The sequence below is a fragment of the Hyperolius riggenbachi genome, chromosome 7, assembly GCF_040937935.1.
Source record: "Hyperolius riggenbachi isolate aHypRig1 chromosome 7, aHypRig1.pri, whole genome shotgun sequence".
Lineage (NCBI taxonomy): Eukaryota > Metazoa > Chordata > Amphibia > Anura > Hyperoliidae > Hyperolius > Hyperolius riggenbachi.
The window spans coordinates 316,991,496-317,005,346 of record NC_090652.1 but is presented as its reverse complement, the minus strand read 5'-3'; the positions used below and the strand labels follow the sequence as shown (position 1 = coordinate 317,005,346).

General features: G+C 52.2%; 1 protein-coding gene across 1 annotated transcript in view; it reads right to left on the bottom strand.

Moving 5' to 3' along the window:
* OSBPL11 (oxysterol binding protein like 11) overlaps nucleotides 1-13,851 on the bottom strand; it is a 103,206-nt gene that overhangs the window by 14,738 nt on the left and 74,617 nt on the right. Inside the window, exons 7-9 of the mRNA XM_068246246.1 lie at nucleotides 11,171-11,372; nucleotides 5,532-5,680; nucleotides 1,658-1,798 (exon numbers count right to left, since the gene is read on the bottom strand). Of these exons, the coding sequence (XP_068102347.1) occupies nucleotides 1,658-1,798; nucleotides 5,532-5,680; nucleotides 11,171-11,372 (492 nt within the window). The remainder of the gene's footprint in view (nucleotides 1-1,657; nucleotides 1,799-5,531; nucleotides 5,681-11,170; nucleotides 11,373-13,851) is intronic.

Sequence of the window (13,851 nt, the reverse complement as noted above, 5' to 3'; positions counted from 1 at the left end):
TTTGATTTTTATGGTGACAATACCGCTTTAAGCTCTATGACTTTCAAAGTCGTGGAGAGGGCTGTTATCTGACTTTTATTATCTCAACTGTTCCTGGACTATTTACTTTCCCTCTGCCAGAGGAGAGGTCATTACTTCACAGACTGCTCTGAAAGAATCATCATTTTGAATGCTGAGTGTTGTGTAATCTGCACATATTATAGAATGATGCAATGTTAGAAAAAACACTATATACCTGAAAATAAAAATATGAGAATATTTTCTTTGCTGCTAATCTTCTAGTAATTATTCATAGTACACAACCAATTCATTATATCATATATTTTTTTCCGCTTCAGTGTCTCTTTAAAGAGGAACTCCAGTGAAAATAATATAATAAAAAAAGTGCTTGATTTTTACAATAATTATGTATAAATGATTAAGTCAGTGTTTGCCCGTTGTAAAATCTTTCCTCTCCCTGATTTACATTCTGACATTTATCACATAGTGACATTTTTACTGCTGGCAGGTGATGTCAGTGGAAGGAGATGCTGCTTGCTTTTTTGGCAGTTGTAATCAGCTGTTATTTCCCACAATGCAACAAGGTTCACAGACAGGAAACTGTCAGGACCATGGTCCTGACATCACACTGTGGGAGGGGTTTCACTACAATATCAGCCATACAGAGCCCCCTGATGGTCAGTTTGTGAAAAGGAAAATACTTCTCATAGGAAAGGGGGTATCAGCTACTGATTGGGATGAAGTTCAATTCTTGGTCACGGTTTCTCTTTAAAGTTGTCCTGTAAGGTAAACCTGTGCCAGCGGGGGTGGGGGGAGGCCGGATAAGAGGATTTATACTCACCTGGGGCTTCCTGCTTCCTTGGTGTCTGTCTGGTCTCCTGTGCTGCTGTCAGCCCAGGTAGTTGAGGAGTACTGCGAATGCGTTGCTCTGGCCGCGCACCTCCTCGAGGAGGCCAGGAGCATTCTGCACCTGCGCAGTTAGTTAAGGCTTGTAACTGCGCAGGATGTTCCCAGCGACGGGAGCGCAATCCAAGCAGCACACAAACACACATGTGCAGTAGTCCCGACTGAGCCGAGACGCCCCCTGTGGCTGACATCGGCAGAACAGAGGGGACTGGATGCACGCCGCGAGAGCTGACGGGCCACAAGGGACCAGGGGATTTATCCTCTTCTTACCCTCGTGACAGTACCTGGTCCCTTGTGGCCCGTCAGCTCCCGTGATGTCCATCCGGTCCCCTCTGTTCTGCCGATGTCAGCCACAGGGGGCGTCTCGGCCCACTTTACCTTTCACTTTAGTTTACACCCACTACATAGCTGACGCCACCATCACTCCCTCGCATCAGGCCCCTCCCCCATCACTCACCTGTGTCAGTCCCCTCCCCATCACTCACCCAGGTCAGATCCATCCCCTATCACTGGGCCCTCCCCCATCACTGGGCCCTCCCCATCACTCACCCATGTCATGTCCATCCCCCATCACTCGGCCCATCCCCTATCACTCCCCCGTCTCAGGCCCCTCCCCCATCACTCACCCGTGTCAGGCCCCTCCCCCATCACTCACCCGTGGCATGTCCATCCCCTATCACTCGGCCCATCCCCTATCACTCGGCCCATCCCCCATCACTCCCCCGTCTCAGGCCCCTCCCTCATCACTCACCCGTGTCAGGTCCATCCCCAGTTTCAGCTGGGACAGGAGGTGCAGGATGACGCTGCGTTGTTCCTCCACCGCCCCCAGGTCATCCTCCGTCAGCTCACAGGAGTCCTCCACCTCCTCCTCCGGGACAATATCCTCCGCTTCCTGCAGGGGGAGAGAGAGAGGAGCAGGGTTACTGTGTGCACCTGTCATGTGGCGTCTCCACACTGGTTGGACGCAGGAGCCAGCATGGGTAAAGTCTAAACCCTTAAGCCATACACTATACAATTGCTTTTGCCCAATTACACATTCGACCAGACAAAACATTGCATCCATCGTGAAATTGAACTGGATTTAAACATTTGCAATTGATATTAAGGGCTAAAATCGATCTAAAGACTGATCCACAATATCGGTCCTTAGGCAGCTATAAAATAATTGAGCCTAATATGAATTGTCATTTCACTTGAAAAGAAAATGAAATGATAACTGAATAGTAATAGAACTGATACTAACAGAGCTGAACATGGGCAGCTATACTCACCTGAGGCTGAGCACAGAGGCCCAATTACTGTAATGTGGAGCAGCTGCTGGTGACTGTTCTGCATGGCGGTGTATTGCTGCGCGGCCTGTTCTATGGAGAGGTGCGGGGGGACGACACGCAGCGGACAAGCGTCATTAAGTGATGCAGTATGGAGGATCTGCTGGTGACTGTTCTGCATGGCGGTGTATTGCTGCGCAGCCTGTTCTATGGAGAGGTGCGGGGGGACGACACGCAGCGGACAAGCGTCATTAAGTGATGCAGTATGGAGGATCTCCCTGCCCCGCAGTGGGGTGGCAGTAACGCCTGGGTCACCCACATTATACACCCTCCAGCAGAGCCACCTGAGAGGAGCGTCATCAGCTGCAGGAACTTCTATAGGCTTACAGGAAAGCGCTCTGTGTAATCTATACAATGCCTCTATATATATACATTGCAGGCCCAGATGTGGAGGCACCTCCTGCCACAGATTCAGCAGCCTCCGGGCACACTGACACTGGGAGAGGCCGCAGCCCAACACCCGTCACCCAGCAGGTCAGACCAGTCCGGGCAACAGCCGAGCGTAACCTCAACCATGCCTATATCCAACCCCTGACGTCACTGCCACAGGTTAACCCTGTAATCACTGCAAAACACCCACATTACCACATTTACCACGTAATCACTGCAAGCCACTCTCCCAATACCACATTAACCCTGTAATCACTGCAAGCCACTCCCCCAATACCACATTAACCCTGTAATCACTGCAAGCCACTCTCCCAATACCAAATTAACCCTGTAATCGCTGCAAGCCACTCCCCCAATACCACATTAACCCTGTAATCGCTGCAAGCCACTCCCCCAATACCACATTAACCCTGTAATCGCTGCAAGCCACTCCCCTAATACCACATTAACCCTGTAATCCCTGCAAGCAACCTCCACAATGCCACATTAGACCCGCAACCACTGCAAGCTACCCCCAAATGCCATATTAACCCCGTAATCACTGCAAGCCACTCCCCCAATACCACATTAACCCCGTAAACACTGCAAACCACTCCCCCAATACCACATTAACCCTGTAATCACTGCAAGCAACCTTCACAATGCCCCACTAACCCTGTAATCAATGCAAGCCACTCCCCCAATACCACATTAACCCCGTAACCACTGCAAGGTCCCCCCCCCCACCACATTAACCCTGTAATAACTGCAAGCCCCCCCATACCACATTAACCCCGTAACCACTGCAAGCCACACCCCATACCACATTAACCCCGTAACCACTGCAAGCCACTCCCCCAATGCCACATTAACCCTGTAATCACTGCAAGCCCCACCCCCCCACACCACATTAACCCTGTAACAACTGCAAGCTCCCCCATACCACATTAACCCCGTAACCACTGCAAGCCCCACCCCATACCACATTAACCCCGTAACCAATGCAAGCCACTCCCCCAATGCCACATTAAACCCATAACCACTGAAAGTCACCCTCCATACTACATTAACCCCGTAATCACTGAAAGCCCCACACCACATTAACCCTGTAATCACTGCAAATCACCCCCATTACCACATTAGCCCTGTAGTCACTGCAAGCCCCCCCCCCCCAGCACCACATTAACCCTGTAATCAATGCAAAACACCCACCATACCACATTAACCCCGCAATCACTGCAATCCCCCACAGTGCCACATTAACATTGTACAGCGGGGGACACAGCAGGAGTACAGGATGTCTAATCCTGGTCAGCAGGAGGTCTTGGGGTTCCCCCACCAGCTCGGTCAGTGAGTGGGGGGTACAGTAAAGACAGGTCCTGTTTGACTAACATGCTCAGCTTTTATGAGGTAGTGAATGCTAATATGGATATTGGGAATGCTGTAGATGTGATATACTTGGACTTTGCAAAGGCCTTCGACACTGTTCCCCACAAAAGTCTGGTGCAAAAGTTAAAGATGCGAGGACTGGGGAAGAGTTTGTGTGCATGGATAGGGAACTGGCTAATGGACAGAAAACAAAGTTGTGGTCAATGGATCATACTCAAAATGGGAGACTGTTAGCAGTGGGGTCCCACAGGGGTCTGTTCTGGGTCCAGTGCTCTTCAATTTATTTATTAATGACCTAGTAGATGCAGTAGTGAGCAATGTTGCTATTTTTGCAGATGATACAAAATTGTGCAGAATCATCAACTCTCAAGAAGATAGTGTCATATTGCAACAGGATCTGGATAGGATGGCTATATGGGCACATAATGGCAGATGAAATTCAATGTTGACAAATGTAAAGTCATGCATTTTGATCGTACCAATGGTCTAGCACCATACAAAATAAATGGGAGACAGTTGGGGACATCAAACTTGGAGAAGGACTTAGGAGTACTCATCGACAACAAGTTAAATAATCGTACTCAATGCCAAGCTGCGGCCGCTAAAGCTAATAAAATTTTGGGATGTATTAAAAGGGAAATAAAAACTCGAGATGCTAGCATAATAGCCCTGTTTAACTCTCTAGTAAGGCCACATCTGGAATATGGAATTCAGTTCTGGGCACCACATTACAGGAAAGATATTGCAGTTTTAGAGCAGGTGCAGAGACGAGCTACAAAACTGATACGTGGGATGGAAGGTCTCACTTAACAAGAAAGGTTAGATAAACTGGGTTTATTTAGTCTAGAGAAAAGACGCCTTAGAGGGGATCTAATTAACATGTATAAATACATCAGAGGGCAATATAATAGCTTGGCGGATGAGCTTTTTGTCCCTAGGCCTTCTCAAAGGACTAGAGGACATGATCTGCGCATGGAGGAAAAACGTTTTAGCCATTTATTTAGGAAAGGGTTCTTTACAGTAAGAGTGATTAAGATGTGGAATGCATTGCCACAGGAAGTAGTTATGGCAAACTCTATACCTGCATTTAAAGGGGGCTTAGATGCTTTCCTTGCGTTGAAAGACATCCATGGCTACAATTACTAGGTAATGCCTAATGATGTTGATCCAGGGGTTTTATCTGATTGCCATCTGGAGTCGGGAAGGAATTTTCTCCCTTTTGGGGCTAATTGGACCATGCCTTGTAAGGAGTTTTCACCTTCTTCTGGATCAGCAGGGATATGTGAGGGAGCAGGCTGGTGTTGTACTTTATTTTTTAGTTGAACTTGATGGACGTATGTCTTTTTTTTTCCAACCTAAATAACTGTGTAACAGTGGATGGTGTAGCAGGTCTTGGGGCCCCCCTGCTGCTCGGTCAGTAAGTGGAGGTACAGGGGGGGTGCAGCAGGTCTTACCCTTATCAGCTGGACATCTTGGTGTCCCACCTGCGGCTTGGTCAGTGGGTGTGTGTGCTTGTGTGGGGGGTACAGTGGGTCTTACCCTGGTCAGCTGGAGGTCTTGGGGTTCCCCCTGCGGCTCACTCAGTAAGTCCGTCTCCTTGATCTCCTCCGCTGGAAAGGGGTGCTCCGCTCCATTCTCCAGGGGGTGGGACAGCAGGATTTTTGGCTCCAACCAGCTGACAGTCACACCTGAAGAAAAAGCAGTATCTTGCTTTAGGTGGCTCATAATCCGGGTGTATAACACAGATAGGTGCCGCCCTCTACGGGGTAACCATAGTCCAGGGGTATTAGGCAGGCAGGTCCCGCCCCCTAGAGGCTAACCATAATCTGGGTGTATAACACAGATAGATGCTGCCCTCTAGAGGGTAACCATAGTCCAGGGGTATCAAGCAGGCAAGTCCCACCCTCTAGAGGGTAACCATAATCCAGGCAGGCAGGTGCCACCCTCTAGAGGGTAACCATAATCCAAAGGTATCGGGCAGGCAGGTGCCACCCTCTAGAGGGTAACCATACTCCAGCCATAGGAAGAGATTGCAGGTTACACTCCAGGAGAAGTGCAGGGAGGAACTGACAGCACACAGAAAGGAACTATTTCATCTATACCTGTAGCTGCACCTCCTGGGGACACAAGAACCCGCCCCCTCATCAGCATGCTGCCTGTGATTGGCTGTGAGCTCAATACCTGACAAGCTAAAGACAGAACCTGATCCTGGAGGTGTAAGGTGACACCGTGCTCAGAGCTCGTTCTTCTGCAGCACACGTGACACGGAATGTGGGCTCAGGACGGCACACGCGTGTCAGGAAGCAGAGCTGGGGGGGGCAGGTCTCTCACAGACATATTCTCATCAGCACACAGGGGTCAGGTGAGGGTCCCATCCTGCCAGCTCTGACCTGACCTCCGCAGCTGATCAGCCAGGCGGGAAAAGGTTCCCACTATAAATTATTCACAGATTCCATTCTTGTGTCTGAGGCCTCAAAACCGAAGCCTAAAAGCAGCAGCTCCAGTTAACAATTCATGACTGAGCCTGCAGAAAGGGCATCACCTGCCAAGTGCTGAGAGCAGAGAGACTCTGCAACCGCTGCATCCCCGCCCAGCGCTGTGCAGACACTCACAGGAGAATCAGCAACCGCTGCATCCCCCGCCCAGCGCTGTGCAGACACTCACAGGAGAATCAGCAACCGCTGCATCACCGCCCAGCGCTGTGCAGACACTCACAGGAGAATCTGCAACCGCTGCATCTCCCGCCCAGCGCTGTGCAGACACACACAGGAGAATCTGCAACCGCTGCATCCCCGCCCAGCGCTGTGCAGACACTCACAGGAGAATCAGCAACCGCTGCCTCACCGCCCAGCGCTGTGCAGACACTCACAGGAGAATCTGCAACCGCTGCATCTCCCGCCCAGCGCTGTGCAGACACTCACAGGAGAATCTGCAACCGCTGCATCTCCCGCCCAGCGCTGTGCAGACACTCACAGGAGAATCTGCAACCGCTGCATCTCCCGCCCAGCGCTGTGCAGACACTCACAGGAGAATCTGCAACCGCTGCATCTCCCGCCCAGCGCTGTGCAGACACTCACAGGAGAATCTGCAACCGCTGCATCCCCGCCCAGCACTGTGCAGACACTCACAGGAGAATCTGCAACCGCTGCATCCCCGCTCAGTGCTGTGCAGACACTCACAGGAAAATCTGCAACCGCTGCATCCCCGCTCAGTGCTGTGCAGACACTCACAGGAGAATCTGCAACCGCTGCATCCCCGCCCAGCGCTGTGCAGACACTCACAGGAGAATCTCCAACCGCTGCATCCCCTGCCCAACGCTGTGCAGCCACTCACAGGAGAATCTGCAACCACTGCATCCCCCGCCCAGAGCTGTGCAGACACTCACAGGAAAATCAGCAACCGCTGCATCCCCTGCCCAGCACTGTGCAGACACTCACAGGAGAATCTGCAATCACTGCATCCCCGCTCAGTGCTGTGCAAACACTCACAGGAGAATCTGCAACCACTGCATCCCCGCTCAGTGCTGTGCAGACACTCACAGGAGAATCTGCAACCGCTGCATCCCCGCTCAGTGCTGTGCAGACACTCACAGGAGAATCTACAACCGCTGCATCCCCTGCCCAGCACTGTGCAGACACTCACAGGAGAATCTGCAACCGATGCATCCCCGCCCAGCGCTGTGCAGACACTCACAAGAGAATCTGCAACCGCTGCATCCCCGCTCAGTGCTGTGCAGACACTCACAGGAGAATCTGCAACCGCTGCATCCCCGCTCAGTGCTGTGCAGACACTCACAGGAGAATCTTCAACCGCTGCATCCCCTGCCCAGCATTGTGCAGACACTCACAGGAGAATCTGCAACCGCTGCATGTCCTGCATCTCCGCCCAGCGCTGTGCAGACACTCACAGGAGAATCTGCAACCGTTGCATCCCCGCTCAGTGCTGTGCAGACACTCACAGGAGAATCAGCAACCTCTGCATCCCCGCCCAGCGCTGTGCAGACACACACAGGAGAATCAGCAACCGCTGCATCCCCCGCCCAGCGCTGTGCAGACACTCACAGGAGAATCTGCAACCGCTGCATCTCCCGCCCAGCGCTGTGCAGACACTCACAGGAGAATCTGCAACCGCTGCATCTCCCGCCCAGTGCTGTGCAGACACTCACAGGAGAATCTGCAACCGCTGCATCCCCGCCCAGCACTGTGCAGACACTCACAGGAGACTCTGCAACCGCTGCATCCCCGCCCAGCACTGTGCAGCCACTCACAGAAGAATCTGCAACCACTGCATGTCCCGCCCAGCACTGTGCAGACACTCACAGGAGAATCTGCAACCGATGCATCTCCCGCCCAGCGCTGTGCAGACACTCACAGCAAAATCTGCAATCGCTGCATCTCGCGCCCAGCGCTGTGCAGACACTCCCAGGAGAATCTGCAACAGCTGCATCTCCCGTCCAGCGCTGTGCAGACACTCACAGGAGAATCTGCAACCACTGAATCCCGCCCAGCACTATGCAGACACTCACAGGAGAACCTGCAACCGCTGCATCCCCGCTCAGCGCTGTGCAGCCACTCACAGGAGAATCAGCAACCACTGCATCCCCGGCCCAGAGCTGTGCAGACACTCACAGGAGAATCTGCAACCGCTGCATCCCCCGCCCAGTGCTGTGCAGACACTCACAGGAGAATCAGTAACCGCTGCATCCCCCGCCCAGCACTGTGCAGACACTCACAGGAGAATCTGCAACCACTGCATCCCCGCTCAGTGCTGTGCAGACACTCACAGGAGAATCTGCAACCGCTGCATCCCCCGCCCAGCACTGTGCAGACACTCACAGGAGAATCTGCAACCGCTGCATCCCTGCCCAGCGCTGTGCAGACACTCACAGGAGAATCTGCAACCGCTGCATCCCCGCTCAGTGCTGTGCAGACACTCACAGGAGAATCTGCAACCGCTGCATCCCCGCCCAGCGCTGTGCAGACACTCACAGGAGAATCTGCAACCGCTGCATGTCCTGCATCCCCGCCCAGCGCTGTGCAGACACTCACAGGAGAATCAGCAACCGCTGCATCCCCCGCCAAGCGCTGTGCAGACACTCACAGGAGAATCAGCAACCACTGCATCCCCTGCCCAGTGCTGTGCAGCCACTCACAGGAGAATCTGCAAATGCTGCATCCCAGCCCAGCGCTGTGTAGACACTCACAGGAGAATCTGCAACTGCTGCATCCCCTGTCCAGTGCTGTGCAGACACTCACAGGAGAATCAGAAACCGCTGCATCTCCCGCCCAGCGCTGTGCAGACACTCACAGGAGAATCAGCAACCGCTGAGTCCCCGCCCATCGCTGTGCAGACACTCACAGGAGAATCTGCAACCGCTGCATCCCCGCTCAGTGCTGTGCAGACACTCACAGGAGAATCTGCAACCGCTGCATCCCCCGCCCATCGCTGTGCAGACACTCACAGGAGAATCTGCAACCGCTGCATCCCCGCTCAGTGCTGTGCAGACACTCACAGGAGAATCTGCAATCGCTGCATCTCCTGCCCAGCGCTGTGCAGGCACTCACAGGAGAATCTGCAACCGCTGCATCTCCCGCCCAGCGCTGTGCAGACACTCACAGGAGAATCTGCAACCGCTGCATCCCCGCCCAGCACTGTGCAGACACTCACAGGAGAATCTGCAACTGCTGCATCTCCCGCCCAGCGCTGTGCAGACACTCACAGGAGAATCTGCAACCACTGCATCCCCTGCCCAGCACTGTGCAGACACTCACAGGAGAATCTGCAACCGCTGCATCTCCCGCTCAGCGCTGTGCAGACACTCACAGGAGGATCTGCAACCGCTGCATCCCCCGCCCAGAGCTGTGCAGACACTCACAGGAGGATCTGCAACCGCTGCATCTCCCGCCCAGAGCTGTGCAGACACTCACAGGAGAATCTGCAACCACCGCATCCCCCGTCCAGCACTGTGCAGACACTCACAGGAGAATCTGCAACCGCTGCATCTCCCGCCCAGCGCTGTGCAAACACTCACAGGAGAATCTGCAACCGCTGCATCTCCCGCCCAGCGTTGTGCAGACACTCACAGGAGAATCTGCAACTGCTGCATCTCCCTCCCAGCGCTGTGCAGACACTCACAGGAGAATCTGCAACCGCTGCATGTCCTGCCTAACGCTGTGCAGACACTCAAAGGAGGCAGCTGATACCAGAGAATCTGCAACTGCTGCATGTCCTGCATCCCCCGCCCACCGCTGTGCACACACTCATAGGAGGCCACTGTGCAGACACTCACAGGAAGCTGCTGATACCAGAAAATCTGCAACCGCAGCATGTCCTGCATCCTCCGCCCAGCGCTGTGTAGACACTCACAGGAGGCAGCTGATACCAGAGAATCTGCAACCGTTGCATGTCCTGCAACCCCTGCCCACCGCTGTGCAGACACTCAAAGGAAGCTACTGATACCAGAGAATCTGCCACCGCAGCATGTCCTGAATCCCCTGCCCACTGCTGTGCAGACACTCACAGGAAGCCGCTGTGCAGACACTTACAGGAGGCCGCTGTGCAGACACTCACAGGAAGCCACTGTGCAGACACTAACAGGAAGCCGCTGATACCAGAAAATCTGCAACCGCTGCATGTCCTGCATCCCCCGCCCAGCGATATGCAGACACTCACAGGAGGCCACAGATAGCAGAGACAACCGCTGCATGTCCTGCTTCCCCCGCCCAGTGTAGAGTGCAGTGTGGATGAGTGGGCAGTGTGGAGTGCAGTGTGGATAAGTGTTGTAGAGTACAGCGACAGTGCAGTGTGGTTGGGTAGTGCAGAGTGCAGCGTAGGTGGGCAGTGACAGCGCAGTGTGGTTGGGCACTACAGAATGCAGTGTGGTTGAGTGTTGTAGAGTACAGTGACAGTGCAGTGTGGTTGGGCAGTGCAGTGTAGTTGGGCAGTGCAGAGTGCAGTGTGGTTGGACACTGCAGAGTGCAGAATGGGTGGGCTGTGACAATGCAGTGTGGTTGGGTTGGGCACTGCAGAGTGCAGTGTGGGTGGCCAGTACAGAGTGCAGAGACAGCACAGTGCATAACATAGCGACAGTTCCATCAGAAGTATATCAGAGGCGACATCTTGCTGCGCTGGGCGAGTCTGATCCTCGGGGGAGGGGCAGTGTGCTGAGCTATACTCACCTGCTGGCAGAATGTTCCTGTGTAAGGCCGTGTGTTGCTGATGTAGCATGTAGAAACAGTCATTCAGGCAGGTCAGTGTGGCCATAGAGGTGGCTTTCAGCATGAGAAGATCCTGATCCAGAGAGCTCAGCTGGCCACTAGAGGGCAGACCTTCAATAGTGCGCATGAGTTCCTTCTGCTGATTCTCTGCCCGACTCATCATCTGCAAGCAGAAGGGGAAGGGGCGGATTAAAGAGGAGGATAAAGAAAGGGGAATGCAATGGGGGTGGGAGGACAGGAAGGCAGAGAAAAAAATGGTGGGGGGAAAAAGGAACAGGGTGTTGCGGGGTGCAGAGCGGAAAGACAGAAAAAGAGGAGGAGGAGGAGGGCAGAGAGAAGGGAAGAAGAAATGGGGGAGGAGAGAAAAAGAGAAGAATAGGAGGGGAGCAATGATAGAGGGAGAGGCGGGGGGGGGGCAGGAAATAAAGGGGTGCAGGAGATATGGAGGGGAAGGGGTACAATGAACACATTAGATAATTGGAATTCTATGATATGTAATATCTGCACATCTATTAAAGAGACACTGAAGCGGAACAAAAATGATGATATTATGATTTGTATGTGTAGCACAGCAAAGAAATAAAACATTAAGATCAGATACATCAGTGTAATTGTTTCCAGTACAGGAAGAGTTAAGAAACTCCAGTTGTTATCTCTATGCAAACAAGCCATTAAGCTCTCCAAGTTAGTCTGGAGAGGGCTGTTATCTGACTTTTATTATCTCAACTGTTTTCTTTTCCTCTGCTAGAGGAGAGGTCATTAGTTCGCAGACTGCTCTGAAAGAATCATTTTGAATGCTGAGTTTTGTGTAATCTGCACATATTATAGAATGATGCAATGTTAGAAAAAACACTATATACCTGAAAATAAAAGTATGAGAATATTTTCTTTGCTGCTAATCTTCTAGTAATTATTCATAGTACACAACCAATTCACTATATCATATTTTTTTTTTCGCTTCAGTGTCTCTTTAAGTGATGATCTAAAATCTCTGCAATTATCTTCACATTCTCTCGTCCTTTGCATTCTCCCCAGCCTGGCATACACCATATAATGAGTGTCTCACCAGCCTGGCATAGACCATATAATGAGTGTCTCCCCAGCCTGGCATAGACCATATAATGAGTGTCTCCCCAGCCTGGCATACACCATATAATGAGTGTCTCACCAGCCTGGCATAGACCATATAATGAGTGTCTCCCCAGCCTGGCATAGACCATATAATGAGTGTCTCCCCAGCCTGGCATACACCATATAATGAGCGTCTCCCTAGCCTGGCATAGACCATATAATGAGTGTCTCCCCAGCCTGGCATACACCATATAATGAGTGTCTCCCCAGCCTGGCATACACCATATAATGAGTGTCTCCCCAGCCTGGCATAGACCATATAATGAGTGTCTCCCCAGCCTGGCATACACCATATAATGAGTGTCTCCCCAGCCTGGCATACACCATATAATGAGTGTCTCCCCAGCCTGGCATAGACCATATAATGAGTGTCTCCCCAGCCTGGCATAGACCATATAATGAGGGCCTCCCCAGCCTGGCATAGACCATATAATGAGTGTCTCCCCAGCCTGGGATACACCATATAATGAGTGTCTCCCCAGCCCGGCATACACCATATAATGAGTGTCTCCCCAGCCTGGCATAGACCATATAATGAGTGTCTCCCCAGCCTGGGATACACCATATAATGAGCGTCTCCCCAGCCTGGCATACACCATATAATGAGTGTCTCCCTAGCCTGGCATAGACCATATAATGAGTGTCTCCCCAGCCTGGCATAGACCATATAATGAGTGTCTCCCTAGCCTGGCATAGACCATATAATGAGCGTCTCCCCAGCCTGGCATACACCATATAATGAGTGTCTCCCCAGCCTGGCATAGACCATATAATGAGCGTCTCCCCAGCCTGGCATAGACCATATAATGAGCCTCTCCCCAGCCTGGCATAGACCATATAATGAGTGTCTCCCCAGCCTGGCATACACCATATAATGAGCCTCTCCCCAGCCTGGCATACACCATATAATGAGTGTCTCCCCAGCCTGGCATACACCATATAATGAGTGTCTCCCCAGCCTGGCATACACAATATAATGAGTGTCTCCCCAGCCCGGCATAGACCATATAATGAGTGTCTCCCCAGCCTGGCATACACCATATAATGAGTGTCTCCCCAGCCTGGCATAGACCATATAATGAGTGTCTCCCCAGCCTGGCATAGACCATATAATGAGCGTCTCCCCAGCCTGGCATAGACCATATAATGAGTGTCTCCCCAGCCTGGGATACACCATATAATGAGTGTCTCCCCAGCCTGGCATAGACCATATAATGAGCGTCTCCCCAGCCTGGCATACACCATATAATGAGCGTCTCCCCAGCCTGGCATAGACCATATAATGAGTGTCTCCCCCGCCCGGCATACACCATATAATGAGTGTCTCCCCAGCCTGGCATAGACCATATAATGAGTGTCTCCCCAGCCTGGGATACACCATATAATGAGCGTCTCCCCAGCCTGGCATAGACCATATAATGAGCACCTCACCAGCCTGGCATAGACCATATAATGAGTGTCTCACCAGCCTGGCATAGACCATATAATGAGTGTCTCACCAGCCTGGCATA